General features: G+C 47.8%; 1 protein-coding gene across 1 annotated transcript in view; it reads left to right on the forward strand.

Moving 5' to 3' along the window:
• LOC144162658 (rho GTPase-activating protein 45-like) overlaps window positions 1–12,330 on the forward strand; it is a 122,021-nt gene that overhangs the window by 81,845 nt on the left and 27,846 nt on the right. The window contains exons 13-15 of the mRNA XM_077693285.1: window positions 3,120–3,256; window positions 4,945–5,024; window positions 10,271–10,447. Of these exons, the coding sequence (XP_077549411.1) occupies window positions 3,120–3,256; window positions 4,945–5,024; window positions 10,271–10,447 (394 nt within the window). The remainder of the gene's footprint in view (window positions 1–3,119; window positions 3,257–4,944; window positions 5,025–10,270; window positions 10,448–12,330) is intronic.

Here is a 12,330-nt window from a genome sequence, read left to right on the forward strand (position 1 = left end):
CAGGGCGGACAAACGTCCACAATCTTTAGAAAAGGAGCTCTTGCTCTCAAAGGGCCGCAGCATGCACCAGCAAACTTTGGCGTACATGTACAAGTGAAAAACTCCAATAATTAAATGCCCATGTTTGTCTCTTGATTGCTTTTTTTTTTACTGCAGTGGATCAGGCATTTCCCGGACAGTGCGTCTCTCCCTTGCATTTTTATTTTCGAACCTACCAACGAGGTTCTGCTGTATAACAACCTAGTTTGCTTACCCTAGAAATATAGATCTGTACCCATATAAAAAAATACAGTCAAACCTCGATATATCGAACACGGGTATATCGAATTATTGCCTATATTGAACACTTTCTATATCACGCGGGAAATCACATGCATTTTTAATTTTTTATGTCGAACTGGGACGGACATGAAATGGGTATATCGAACTCCGCCACCCCAGACTGCCCAGGCCGCTCGCGCTTTGTTGACAGGCGGCGGGCTATCCCGCAGTACCCTCGAGGATAGCGGTGGCGCGATGGGCGTTCCCGACTGCTGCGCATCGGTTGCACCGAAGCTGAATTAGACGGTGCAAAAGAAGAATGCGAGCTTGAAGAAACCTAGGCCAGCTGGAGCGCTTTGTTGGGGCTGAGCCATGAAGCATGTGCATTGATGACTTAGTTGGCGGTGACGACAGCACCGGTACGACGGCGGAGTTGACGGGTGTGGAGATCCTAGCGGAGGTTACTACTGAGCGCACAAACGAAGGCGCTGCTGAGGTTGTACCCGCAAGCGCTGATAGTGCTCCGCTCCCGACTTCGACCGAGGCTTCAGCGGTTGTGGCCCTACCGCACCGCTACTGCAGCGCTATAAAAGGCACCGGCATGTCGCTTGTGGAACGTTTAGACTACGTTGAGGAAGTCGTGTATAACACGCCAGGCTACCCTGCGGCAGTACTTTAAGCCAAAATAATAAATACTTTGAAGCGCCAAGTGAGTATTTACTGTACAATTCGTTCATTTATTGATTTGTACCACTTTATGACGCGTTTTATACGTGATTATATATATCGAATTCTGGTTATATCGAACTATTTAGCGGGCACCGCGCTGTTCGATATATCGAGGTTTCACTGTAGAACTCCTACTTGCCAGACAGCGAGGGCCATTTTGTATGAACTAGCTAAACTAAGTGTGTTTCCTGCGAAGGAAAATATGACATCAACCTCAATGCAGCCTTACAGCTTCAAAGGAAAGCTTAACAGCTTTCTCAGAAACTTTACAGCTAAAGAAAAATTCGTCCTGGTCCAACCACTTCCCATCTAGGCCAGTCGCTCTACCCATAGAGTTTCATACAAATAACTAGAGGGGAAACTGGCGCTAGTGTCAACGCGAACATGGCACCGGCGCTTACGCTTCAATGGGAATGATGGGTAGTTTTGGAACCGGATTGCGTGGGATCGAAACGGGCTTCTGGCTGCGCAAATTGTGTTTTTTGACAAAAAAACTCTTATTGCCCGGTTCTCCGTTTACAAATTACATAACGAACAAGAAAGTTAGTGACAAAAACCGGCTTTGTGCGAAATAAAACGGCGCGTTTAAATAAAAAGCAGACGCGGAGTCGAGAGGGTTTGTGGAGCAGGTTTGCCATTTTTCGCCAACTACAGCAGGACGCGGACTTCTTTAAAAACTACTTGTAAAAGTTTCGGCGCTGGTGGTTTGTAATAGTAAGAGAAGTTTTGTGCTCATAAGAAAAAAGAAACCGATTACCTTTGGAGAAGTTATTCTTACGTGAATTAGTGACATCCATCAAGCTGCGTTCCTATCAGCCGCCGGTGCTGCTGGTCTACGCCGTAGGAGCCGGCGTTCGCACGAAAGGTGTGGCTGTTCCAAGCGATTCGCAACCGTCGTCAGCTTTGACAATACATTGCTCTGCCGAATGAGTAGCGCCGCAACTCCTAATTAGCAGACAACTTCGCCGCACAGAGCGCCGTCATTTGTATTTTCATGCTCGCTGTGCGGCAATGCATTGGTAACCCACCCGATTCGCAACTCCGGTTGTAAAACATTCCACTCAGGGCGGCGTCAGTGCACGCGAGGCATGCAGTTCAAGGAGAAACGTATTTTTGATCACTCCTCCCAGCACCCCCCGTAAGCAAATGCGTTCATGCAAATCCAAAACGAAAACGAAACTGCCTGCAATCCATAGTAAGTTCCACGAGCCATCAAGCGCCAATCCGAATCCACAATTACCCATCACGCCCATTGAGGCGTACGATCGCAGCGCCAGTTTCCCCTCTAGTTATATTGTATGAAACTCTATGGCTCTACCGACTGGGCTGACCAGGGGGCTAGCCGTTTGTAGCGCGAGAGCGAATTGATCAACAACTCAATGTGATGGACAGGTGTTAATCGACCAGATTTAGGGGATTTAGGCCCAAGCTGTAGCAAAGTGGGTTCCCCTATATCTGCAGGTCAGTGTTTTTATTTCAGAACAGCACTGATATGTGTTTCTAAAATAAGCAAACTAGGCTGCTGAAAACATTTTTGAGAAACTGTAAAGAAAGCTGTTCGTATTGGTGCGCAGTGGTTTTCAAGCTCGTGGGTCAGGAACTAGCAATTCCCCTAGGAATGCGGCCAGGTCAGAGGTGCAGCCGAAGTGTGCAATGGTCTAATTAGTGTCGCATAATGGCCGTGATGGGAGCAGTCATAGTTGATTTTACCTAACCAGCCGAACCTCTTCCGCTCACTGACTAGCCAGAGTCACTGGTAATTATTAATTATGACTCTGGCTAGTCATTGAGCGAGAAGCGGTTTTACCGGTTGGGTAAAAATCAAGACAGACTGCTCCCATCCAGTATAGCAATCCTCGCTGGTGTCGTTTTGCAACTGCAAACGGATCAGTCTGTCTTAGATTTTACCCAACCGGACAAACCGCTTCCGCTCACTGACTAGGCAGAGTCATTATTAATAATTACAGTGACTGTGGCTAGTCAGTGAGCGGAAGCGGTTCGGCCGGTTATAGGTAAAATCAACTATGACTGCTCCCATCGCCGCCATTATGCGACACTTATTACATCATTGCCGTCGAAGTGTGTTCTGTGGAGCGGCCTGCAGCACCCGCACACCCTTCCCATGGCAGTTCCAGACCCTGTGCGAGAGCAGCCGCCTGTATGTGCCGGGCTCGCAGTACCTGGAGTTTGTGCGGCGGATACCGTCTGGCCGGCCGGCCCAGACCAAGCTGCTCACCTTCGAGCCCTGCGGCAGTGACGCCTCGAGGTGGGCCTTCGCTCCCTTGCCCCCCTTCCTCACACGGGCCGTGCACGGTGCAGGGCAGGCCTGACGTCACCCACCCCTCCTATGCACCAAGGGGGGGGGCACCTGCAAGCAGAGAGTAGAAGTGCTTGTGGCTGCGGCCACCAGGAAAACTTTGGGAGCACGAGTAAAATGCAAAAAGCAAGCTTTACTCTGTCAAGTAGCGGAGCCTTCGGCAGGGCTTGTTTGCCCCTGAGCCACCACAAAGCAGCTGTGTGCTCACACGGCCCAGGCTCCAGAGGGGAGTTTCTCAATTGGCACGTCTATTCCAGAACTCTGCCATGTGATCGGGTACGTGCACGATTTAGCTAGCTGGCTTCGGTTCGATGTGTCAGAGCTTCCACTGGCTGTGGGCACGACGAGTGGCACTAATAGAAGGCACGGCGCAGTCACCCATGTTGGGTTGGCATGGCAATTCCTGCTCTCTGCTGCTGGTGCCTTCTCACCCTATCCCTCAACCCACCGCGGCTGAGACCAGACGCGCAAGCTCAATCTCGGCCATGGGGGCCGCTTTTCTGGTGGAGGCGACAAGCAGAGATTTTGGCGCACACTATTAAAGATCCCCGGGTGGTCGGAAGCCCTCCACTGAGGCGTAGTAGCCCAGGCGTGGCTTCAGCGCGCTAGGCCCCCCAAATTTGAATTTTGAATTTCGTCCGGTTCTCTCGTCACTGGCAAGGCACCTGGGGTCCCACTCTCCACGAGAGACAGGGGGCACTCAGGGTGAGTGGATTCTCATCTTTGTTCAGTTTTTGTGCGAAATGTACAAAAGACTGTGCTTCAGTGTAGTGCGGGGGAGCGCCGCGCTTGCTTTGTGCTGTTGTATTTATTTGGTAAGCCTTTAGCGTGGTACGCAAAAGAAACAATCTGAGGAAAGATATATCTACACTAGGGAAACAAGAGCGGAGAAGAAGAAAACAACAACAATGAATCAAACAGCACATAACTTGCTGACTTTTACAACACAAACCGTACACTCATCCTTCGGACCCATTTTTCACGGGTAGGACGAAAGTGCTGTAACTGTCAGGGATACTCACATCAGGTGCCTCAAGTGAGTTGTAGAGGAGCTGAGCTCTCTGCGCAGGATTTTTATGATTTACGGCAGGGTACTAGAGGCTGGGGCATTTAATCTCGCTTAGGGCAAGTGCACTTAGTCCGTTCCCCAGGATGAGTGCCGTGATTCACAGAAGACTTGCTTAAAGGGGCCATGAAGACAAAACGTGACTTTGCTCCATTTGAAAGAACTGGCCTGTGGTTCCTGACTCACCCCGCTCCATTCCAGCCACAAGGAGATGCTTTGTAACCAAAGAAATGCAACAGATATTAGAAAACATTCAATCTTCACACTGTATTGCGGGCAAGAGTGGCGTAACAGGGGCCAGCATTGAACACACAGTTGTGAGCGCGTTAACGCACATTGGCAATAAAGTGACACGATCAATCTGAAGTACCTGTTTCTTGGTGGTGGCTCTGGTCGGCTGGCGTCATAGAAGTGGCTGGGGAAAGGGACCACTGGCCCTAGTGTTTTTTCCCTCGTCATCGGCACAGAGCAGCCTCAGTAGTGCACCCCCATGCCAGCCTGCCTGCCTAGTGTGTGCCCCTAGCCGAGCCTCTCCTCCAGCGGGGCCCCCGTTCCGTGTCGCTCCTCGCAGGGCCGAGTCTCGCAGGACGCACGATGCCGAGCTGGAGCCCCTCGACACGGCGGCTCTGGAGGCCCGACTCTCGTCGGAAGGTGAGTCAGAGGCCTCCTCCTCTTCTCTGCCCGGTCGTGTGGTGGCACTGCCCCGAGACTTTCTGTCGTTGCTGCTCCCCCCGGTTGAGCTGTCTGCTGCCAAGGGGACGCCTAATTAGGAAAAGGGCATGATGTCAATGCACGGCTTTGGCAAAAGAACAGTCGCGCTAGTTTTCACACCAGCACGACCGATGGACATGAAAATCACAAGAACATGGGTCTAATACAATCTATGGTCATCCGAGGTGTGCAGATAGCGAATTTGGGGACACGAATCGAATATGAATGCATAGTAAAACTCACTGCAAATTGACACAAATATTTTCGAATACAAGCAGTAAAAACTGGCTGCGAATTGAATTGGATATTTTTGAAGTTGAAGTTGAAGTTGAAGTTTATTTTCTGAATACAGAAAAACGGAGGGAAGGCAAAAGGCGGCTAGCCTGACCGAGGCCTTCCCTCCGAGCACAGTTGACACGCAGGTACATACAAACAAAACAAAACATGGCAATTAATTCGCAAAGCAGAACATAAAACATGAATATCTTTGCTTCAGTGCGCTTCTAAATCATGGCCATAAAAAAGAGAACGCAGTGAGGACTCAACACATCTGGGAGTTCATGTACTGGCATGTGAAGGGTGCAGAAAATTTAAAATAAAAAAAATTATGCAACATGGCAATGCATTTAACAAGATGGCAAGTTGGGCGAGTTGGTGCTGATTCATATCGACAACAGGCGCGGAAAGACGTAGACTAAGAAAGAAATACTAAGAAAGAAAGAAAGAAGCGCGTCGTCCTGTGTATTTCTTTCTTAGTCTACGTCTTTCCGCGCCTGTTGTCGATATGGCAATGCAGTGGAGCAAAAACTTGGCCTGCATTGCCACGAATAAATGCGGGTTCCTCAACATGTTGTGCATACAGAAAGTGTGTTCAACTGGCTGCAGTGGCCCCAGCCATTGAAGAGAGGCTAGCCATGTCTTGCTGCAAGCATTGCCCGTGAGTTCCCCTGTTTACTGATAGGAGACTTGTTTTCACCTTGTGAATCTTGCAGGCGCAGTAGCGTCCCACTCCAGGCAACATGCGCCACAATTAGGCTCGTTTTATCTCGGGGTCACGCGCGTTGAGCTGCTTTGCACGGCTTCGGCGTGACGCAAGAAAGCCAACTCACAGAAACATGTCGGGATCCGAAGCTGGAAAGTTTGCTTGTCGGGCAGTAGAGCCGATTTGTATTGCTCTGTTATTTGTTAATTTTAAATATTCTACCGCTTCCAACACTTCGATTGGCAAAACTGCTCTGCAAATCGAATCTAATAGCTAACGCTATTTGCAAAGCATTCAAAGTTTCGGATATTCACACACCTTCAATGGGAACATAAGAAACAACTATGCCACCGTACCGAATTTCTGGTACTTGTATTCCTGGCATATTTTCCAAACATTGGAGAGGTTTTATATGCTTGTGCTCTAGAGATATGATTCACGCAGAAATGCAGACATTATACAGTCGAGTCCACTTGTAGCAAAACCATTTATAACAATATATCGGATATAATGATGAACAACTATGGCACCGTCCACTTTCGTATGCATTCTATGGTGAAATAAACTGCCTATTACCGTGCTACAGGGCCGCGATGTTGGATATAACGATTACAGCGTGCACCGCAAATGTGAGCTAATGCTGGCTCTCTGCGCGCATGGAAGTTGCATCGCAATGCCCCCCCCCCCCCTGAGAAAAGGAGTCGGTTGCGCCGCTTACGAGGTAAGGAGGGGAGCAGTTTTCCCTCTTACTCCCCCTCCTGGCGCGCCCACTCGCACACTCGTGCATATTCTAGTGACGTTGCTCGTGGATGTCAGGTGCATTGTGTCACGTGCGCACCGCCTTGAATTGGACTGGTTCCTCTTCAACTGCCTCCGTTCTTCCGCGGAAGGGATGTCAGGGCTGATGTTTTGGAGACGTGCCTCAGTGAAGAGGTGATCGTTGCGTGGATACGTGATGCCGACAGTTAGCATAGTGGCGCCTCTGACAATGCGGTTGCGCAGCCTACTTGGGTAGCGTCTCCGCAGGAGGCCCAACACGTGAGTCAGTGCCTGCTGTGTAACCATTTGACATCTTTCCTTGCAGTGATTCAGCATAGCGATCGTTAGCACAGCACGCTGCTAAGCGAATTTGCTGCCTACAGAGTTTAAGTGTGCAACAGATGGTGGTGACAAGAGGAACGGCGGCTCCTCTCCGTTTTTTCCCCTTTGGCACCGAAACTTACTATACTACTGGTTTGGTCTTCACTGCGTCAGCCGCAAATAGGTGCAAGTTTGGGTTCGTGGCAATGATGTTTTTTCGCTTCTCTGACCGGGTGGCTCAGCTCTTCTTTTGGTCTACTCGCCCTGTTTTGGGGTTGCTTTTCACTTTAATCATTCCTTATCCTTCATTTTCACTCGACAGGTGTTCTTTGTATCTGTTGTCACAACTAAATTGTATCTACATTTTATCAGCTTGTAATAATGTGTAACAACCTGTAATATCGCGTAAAGTGCACTTTCGTCACCTTTTTCTCATCTGGAAAACAATGTTTATGCTGGTGCACAACTACGTACTCACTAAAAGATCCTTTTTAGTGGCTAACCCAGGCAAGGTGTATGTCTTGACTGAGAAAATGAAATGATGGGCTAGCTGTAGACCTATATTAAATGTCTAGATGTCAAGGCGTTTGCCAACTTGCCCAGTGCAAAAGTGCCTGCAAAGCCATTGTGCAGAAACTTGATAATTGGTTTGATAACTCTTATTTTATTTGTTTCATTTATTTCCTTTATTTAAGTGTTTATCCGGAAAAAAGAAATATCATAGCAATTTCACTGTCTGCAAAACAATGTCCTACCAGTGACTAAATCGATTGTCACTCTATAGACCGAGCAAGAAACCCACTAATAATGCGGAGGAAGACACATTTTTAAGAGTGAAGCTCTTTAGCAAATCGTGATTTTTTTGTGTCCACAGTTAAAAATACCGAGAAATTGCCAAGTGCACGCATGTGATTGCGGGTCTCGCGACCACCCAGCAGTTAATTAACAAGACTAAGAAAATGCCTAGCACTCGTGTGTGCACGCCTCGCGATGACCACCCAGCGTCCCCTGCACACATTTGTCAAGCCAAGCATACCCACTTAGGGTATGCTTGGCCAAGATTGGCCAAGATTAGCCAAGAGAAGCTCCAGCGTAAGCCGGAATCGTTGCTCGGAACAAGTAAGACACGTTATAGTCCACGCCACTCCAAGGTGATGTTCAATGATTATCACTTCCGAAAAAATGTAAGAAGCCCACACTTAAACCAGCAACGATGGAGTAAAGGTCGTTGAGGCAGCAAAGAAGAAGCAAATCGGCTGCAATTGGGGACTTAAACCATCGTTATGGTCGTGAAGGTTGCGTGCAGCCTCGCGTGCAGCCTCGCTACCTTCAAGTCTTACCCGTTAGTGTGAGCTTCCTTCATTTTTTGGCCTATATGTGAAGCTTTAAACAAAAAGCAAAGTTGCAGGTTTGACTTTTGTTTGCAGCTGCGGTTTTTCTGATAAAGGCCAAACACAAAAAGCGCCTTTTTACCGTATTTTTCGCGCGCATAATCCGCACTAAAAATGCGAAAATTTCAAGATTGAAGTAGGTGTGGATTAATGCGAGGTATTTCCTTTAGTGCAGCTTCGCAAAACGCGTTGGCACATAATGTCCCTCCAGCATTATTAGCGACTAAGCTCCTTTTTTTCCAGTGACAGTGCTTATTTTGCACACAGAGCTTAACAATAGACCAACTTGAAAAAATGTATTGGGCAGAGCACCTAATTACGTAGTCAGCTAGGTAATTTCTTTTGCATAAACAAATGTGTAATGTTGCTTGAGTAGCAGCTTTGGTTCATCCTCTAATGTGTAAAATATGCGGGCAATACGCGGGGATATATGGGTTATATGCAGGGGCGGGTTATACGCGAGAAAATACAGTATATGAGACTTCAGTGCACGTTAAGTTCTGCATCCGCCCCGTCATGATGGAAACCCCAATTTGATTGATTTGAAAAGTAAGAACTGCACTACAGTTGAACACGGATATATCGCACACGGATATATCGAATTATTGTCTATATCGAACAGTGCAAACATCCCCTTGAAAATCCCATGCAAAAGTATAGGGCTGTTGTGCGCGTGTATCGAACTCCTAATCACGGGCAAATTCGATATATCGAATTCCGCGCCGAAGGTACCCTTAAAAGTTTTCTTCCTCTGATGGGGTGGAGTTGATGATAATGTTGACTCATCGCAGGAGCTGCCTGGCTTAGTGATACAGAGGCGGCGTCCGCGGCATTACGTCGCTTCGATGCCCTTCAACAGCTGTTTTCACGCTAGCACGAAGGGCAGCTCCATGATAGCTAGAACGCGGATAGTGGTTGGGGCGAAAGGACATAAAGGAGCAAAAGAAAATGACCGGAGGACCTCTTTTTCCGTGATTGAGCTGTTTGGTGGCTCGTGCAGGGGGACCAATGCGGCATTGTATGTTTGTTTTGTCCAAGGCATTCATTTCAAAGCAGCAAAGGCGGGAATTCGTTGGGTGCAGGCTGCTGAAAAGCTGTTGGTTGAAAAGGCGTTCGGAATTCCTCGCAGTAGTTTTGAGGGCGATGTACGCATCAACGTTGACGTAAAGGCGAATGCAGCACAACCCGCCTCGGCTATTCCGGAGCGTGTCGGGTGCAAAGCGACTTCGTTGCACGACTCCAGATGGGGGAGGTGTTCGGTTCGGACACTGAAGATAACGCCACTCAGTGCCTGACAACGTTCCCAACCGCCTACTGCAGCCGAGGTTACGTCAGCGTTATTCGCCTCTGTTGTGGCACAGTGTACAGCGTTGATTTTCTGAGTTGTGCGTGTTTGTAATTTTGAAGACAATTTGGCGAACTTTACGACGCAGAAGAAAAAACAAACGAAGCTCAAAGACATTTCAATGATAAATAACGTGCGGTGGTCATCATGCTGCGGTTCGGATTTTCCGTGCTTTGAGGGTCAAAACGGTAAACTACCGTTTTCCACGACTTCAGAAAACTGTCAGTGATGTGCAGAGTTGTCAGATAATCTTCAGATAGGCGTATTTTATATATCGAATTATCGATATATCGAATTCTTTCGCGATCCCCTTGGAGTTCGATATATCCGTGTTCGACTGTAATTGCTAATTGTGATCGACGGGGAATGTACGGGGCATGTCTTGCAGCTGCATCCCGGGCCATGGCGGGCTGGGGTGGCATGGGCGGCGCCAGCGACTCGGAGAGTGCGGGCAGCAACCGGTCCGGGGACACGAGTCCAGCGGCCAGTCCCCACACCCTTTCCCGGACACTTCTCCTCGCCACTGGCTCGTCCGGCGACGAACTGGACACTGACCATGACAATGGTACGGCCAGAGGCGGATTTGTGGGCACGCCCTAGGGGAGGTTTTTTTCTTCAGTGATGATGATGTTACAAAAGACGATAATAAGAATAAAGGCAATAATACTCAATCGCATATATTTACACACCCAGCAACAGATTATTCCTTTATGGGCATACGAAACAGTAATTTATGATGTTAATTTAGGTCGCCTAGGCCCCCCCCCCCCCCCCCCACCTACCCCTCAAATCTGCCATTCGAAACTGTTCAGCTATTCACACTTGCAGATGCACTGGAGACTGCCACGGTTTCATGGCATCCAACATCCAATCAGAGAACACCCTGTAAATGACGCTTCACTGTGAATGAGGGTGTAATGAGGAAAAGACAACTTTTACAAAGGAGGACATGATAAGGTCCAATGCAAACTAAAAACCAGTTCAGTGAGACCAATCGAACACTATAGACCACTTCAAGTGAGACCACTTGAACTTGGTGTGTTCACACTTACCTGGAGGACTTACTATGGAGCTGAATTTAAACCAAAAGCAACTTTTAGGAGAACTTGTCAACGTGCAATCAAGTCTCAGTGTCAAGAAAATATTTTGATGTGATGGTCAGTGACTGCATGCATCACGATGCTTTGGACATGAGCTCCAACAGCTATTGCTTACAGAATTTTTTTCCTCTACATTTCCACTGAGTTGTTGCCCACATAAGCCAACATATTTTAGTCAAGTGTCATTATGTGTTCTTAGCATGTGAATGTGTTAGGCACTTCATAATGAATACACAAAAGCCTCATCCATAACCAAACACATCTGCTGCAGGCTGAGAGGCGACGCTGTGTACTGCATTCCCCAAACCACACAGTGCATATTACTAAACACAATAGTGCCACGCATTGTAAGTGCAATCTAACATTTCTGATACCTTGAACAAACCTCTAGAAGAACTGCACTTAAAATAACACGTATGGTACCGTATGTCAAGATAGTAAAGAAAAAGCAGAAGGTGCTGTTGGTGTGGTGAATATCTGAACAATCACTGCACTGTCTCTTATATCTGGCGCACCTAGGAAGGTTAGAGCAACACATGCAGTAAATTATGGTGACAAAATTAGAGCGTGACTATAAGACAGTCAGAGTTACTCAATATAGACAGTTGCGAAACCCCGCTTCAGAATCCGGGTGGCGCTAGCCCCCCACTTCGTGGAAGCTGAGGGGCAAGTCGACGCGCGCGGCACCTAGGAGATAAAAACGGAACTTCGCTAAACTATTATTATTCAAAATTCTTCTGTGAAATAAAGATTGCTTTTTAAATTAAAACAATAATTGCGTAAAATTTACTTGTGTTTTTCCGGCTTTTCTTTTTATGACTTACGGCAGCAGCCGCAAGCACTTGAGTACTGCTTCAACGTCCTGCCGACAGACGACAGGCTAGTCAACTTGCCCCGTGCTTGCCCCGGCGCAGGGGGGCAACCGAAGACCGGCTTTCGATACATGGGGCCTATGGGGAGTTTCGCAACTGTCTATATCCAGTAACTCTGTAAGATAGTGACACATAAGCGTGTGACTTCCGTGTGTTGTCTAAGTGGCACACTGATTTTATCAGCATTATCCACCAACTTGCCCAGCAGTTTGTTTTGCTGCAGTAAACCAAACAGCACAATTTATTCACACAACACCTTCTAGTAACCTGTTGAGCGCCAGAGCCTGTTGCCATCCCCGGCCCCTTTGTGTCGAACGTTTTTACAGCTTCCGAAACTGTGAGCTCACAACTCAAGTGGCTCCTGCTTCCCATTTAAAGGAGCCATGAAGAGAAAATACAACTTGTTTAATTTGAAAGAACTAGGATTCAGTATCTCACTCAGCTTCATTACAGCCACAAAAGATGTTTTTTAACGA

Source organism: Haemaphysalis longicornis, unplaced genomic scaffold (genome assembly GCF_048455015.1).
Source record: "Haemaphysalis longicornis isolate Haplotype H1 unplaced genomic scaffold, Haemaphysalis longicornis Haplotype H1 scaffold_12, whole genome shotgun sequence".
Classification (NCBI taxonomy): domain Eukaryota; kingdom Metazoa; phylum Arthropoda; class Arachnida; order Ixodida; family Ixodidae; genus Haemaphysalis; species Haemaphysalis longicornis.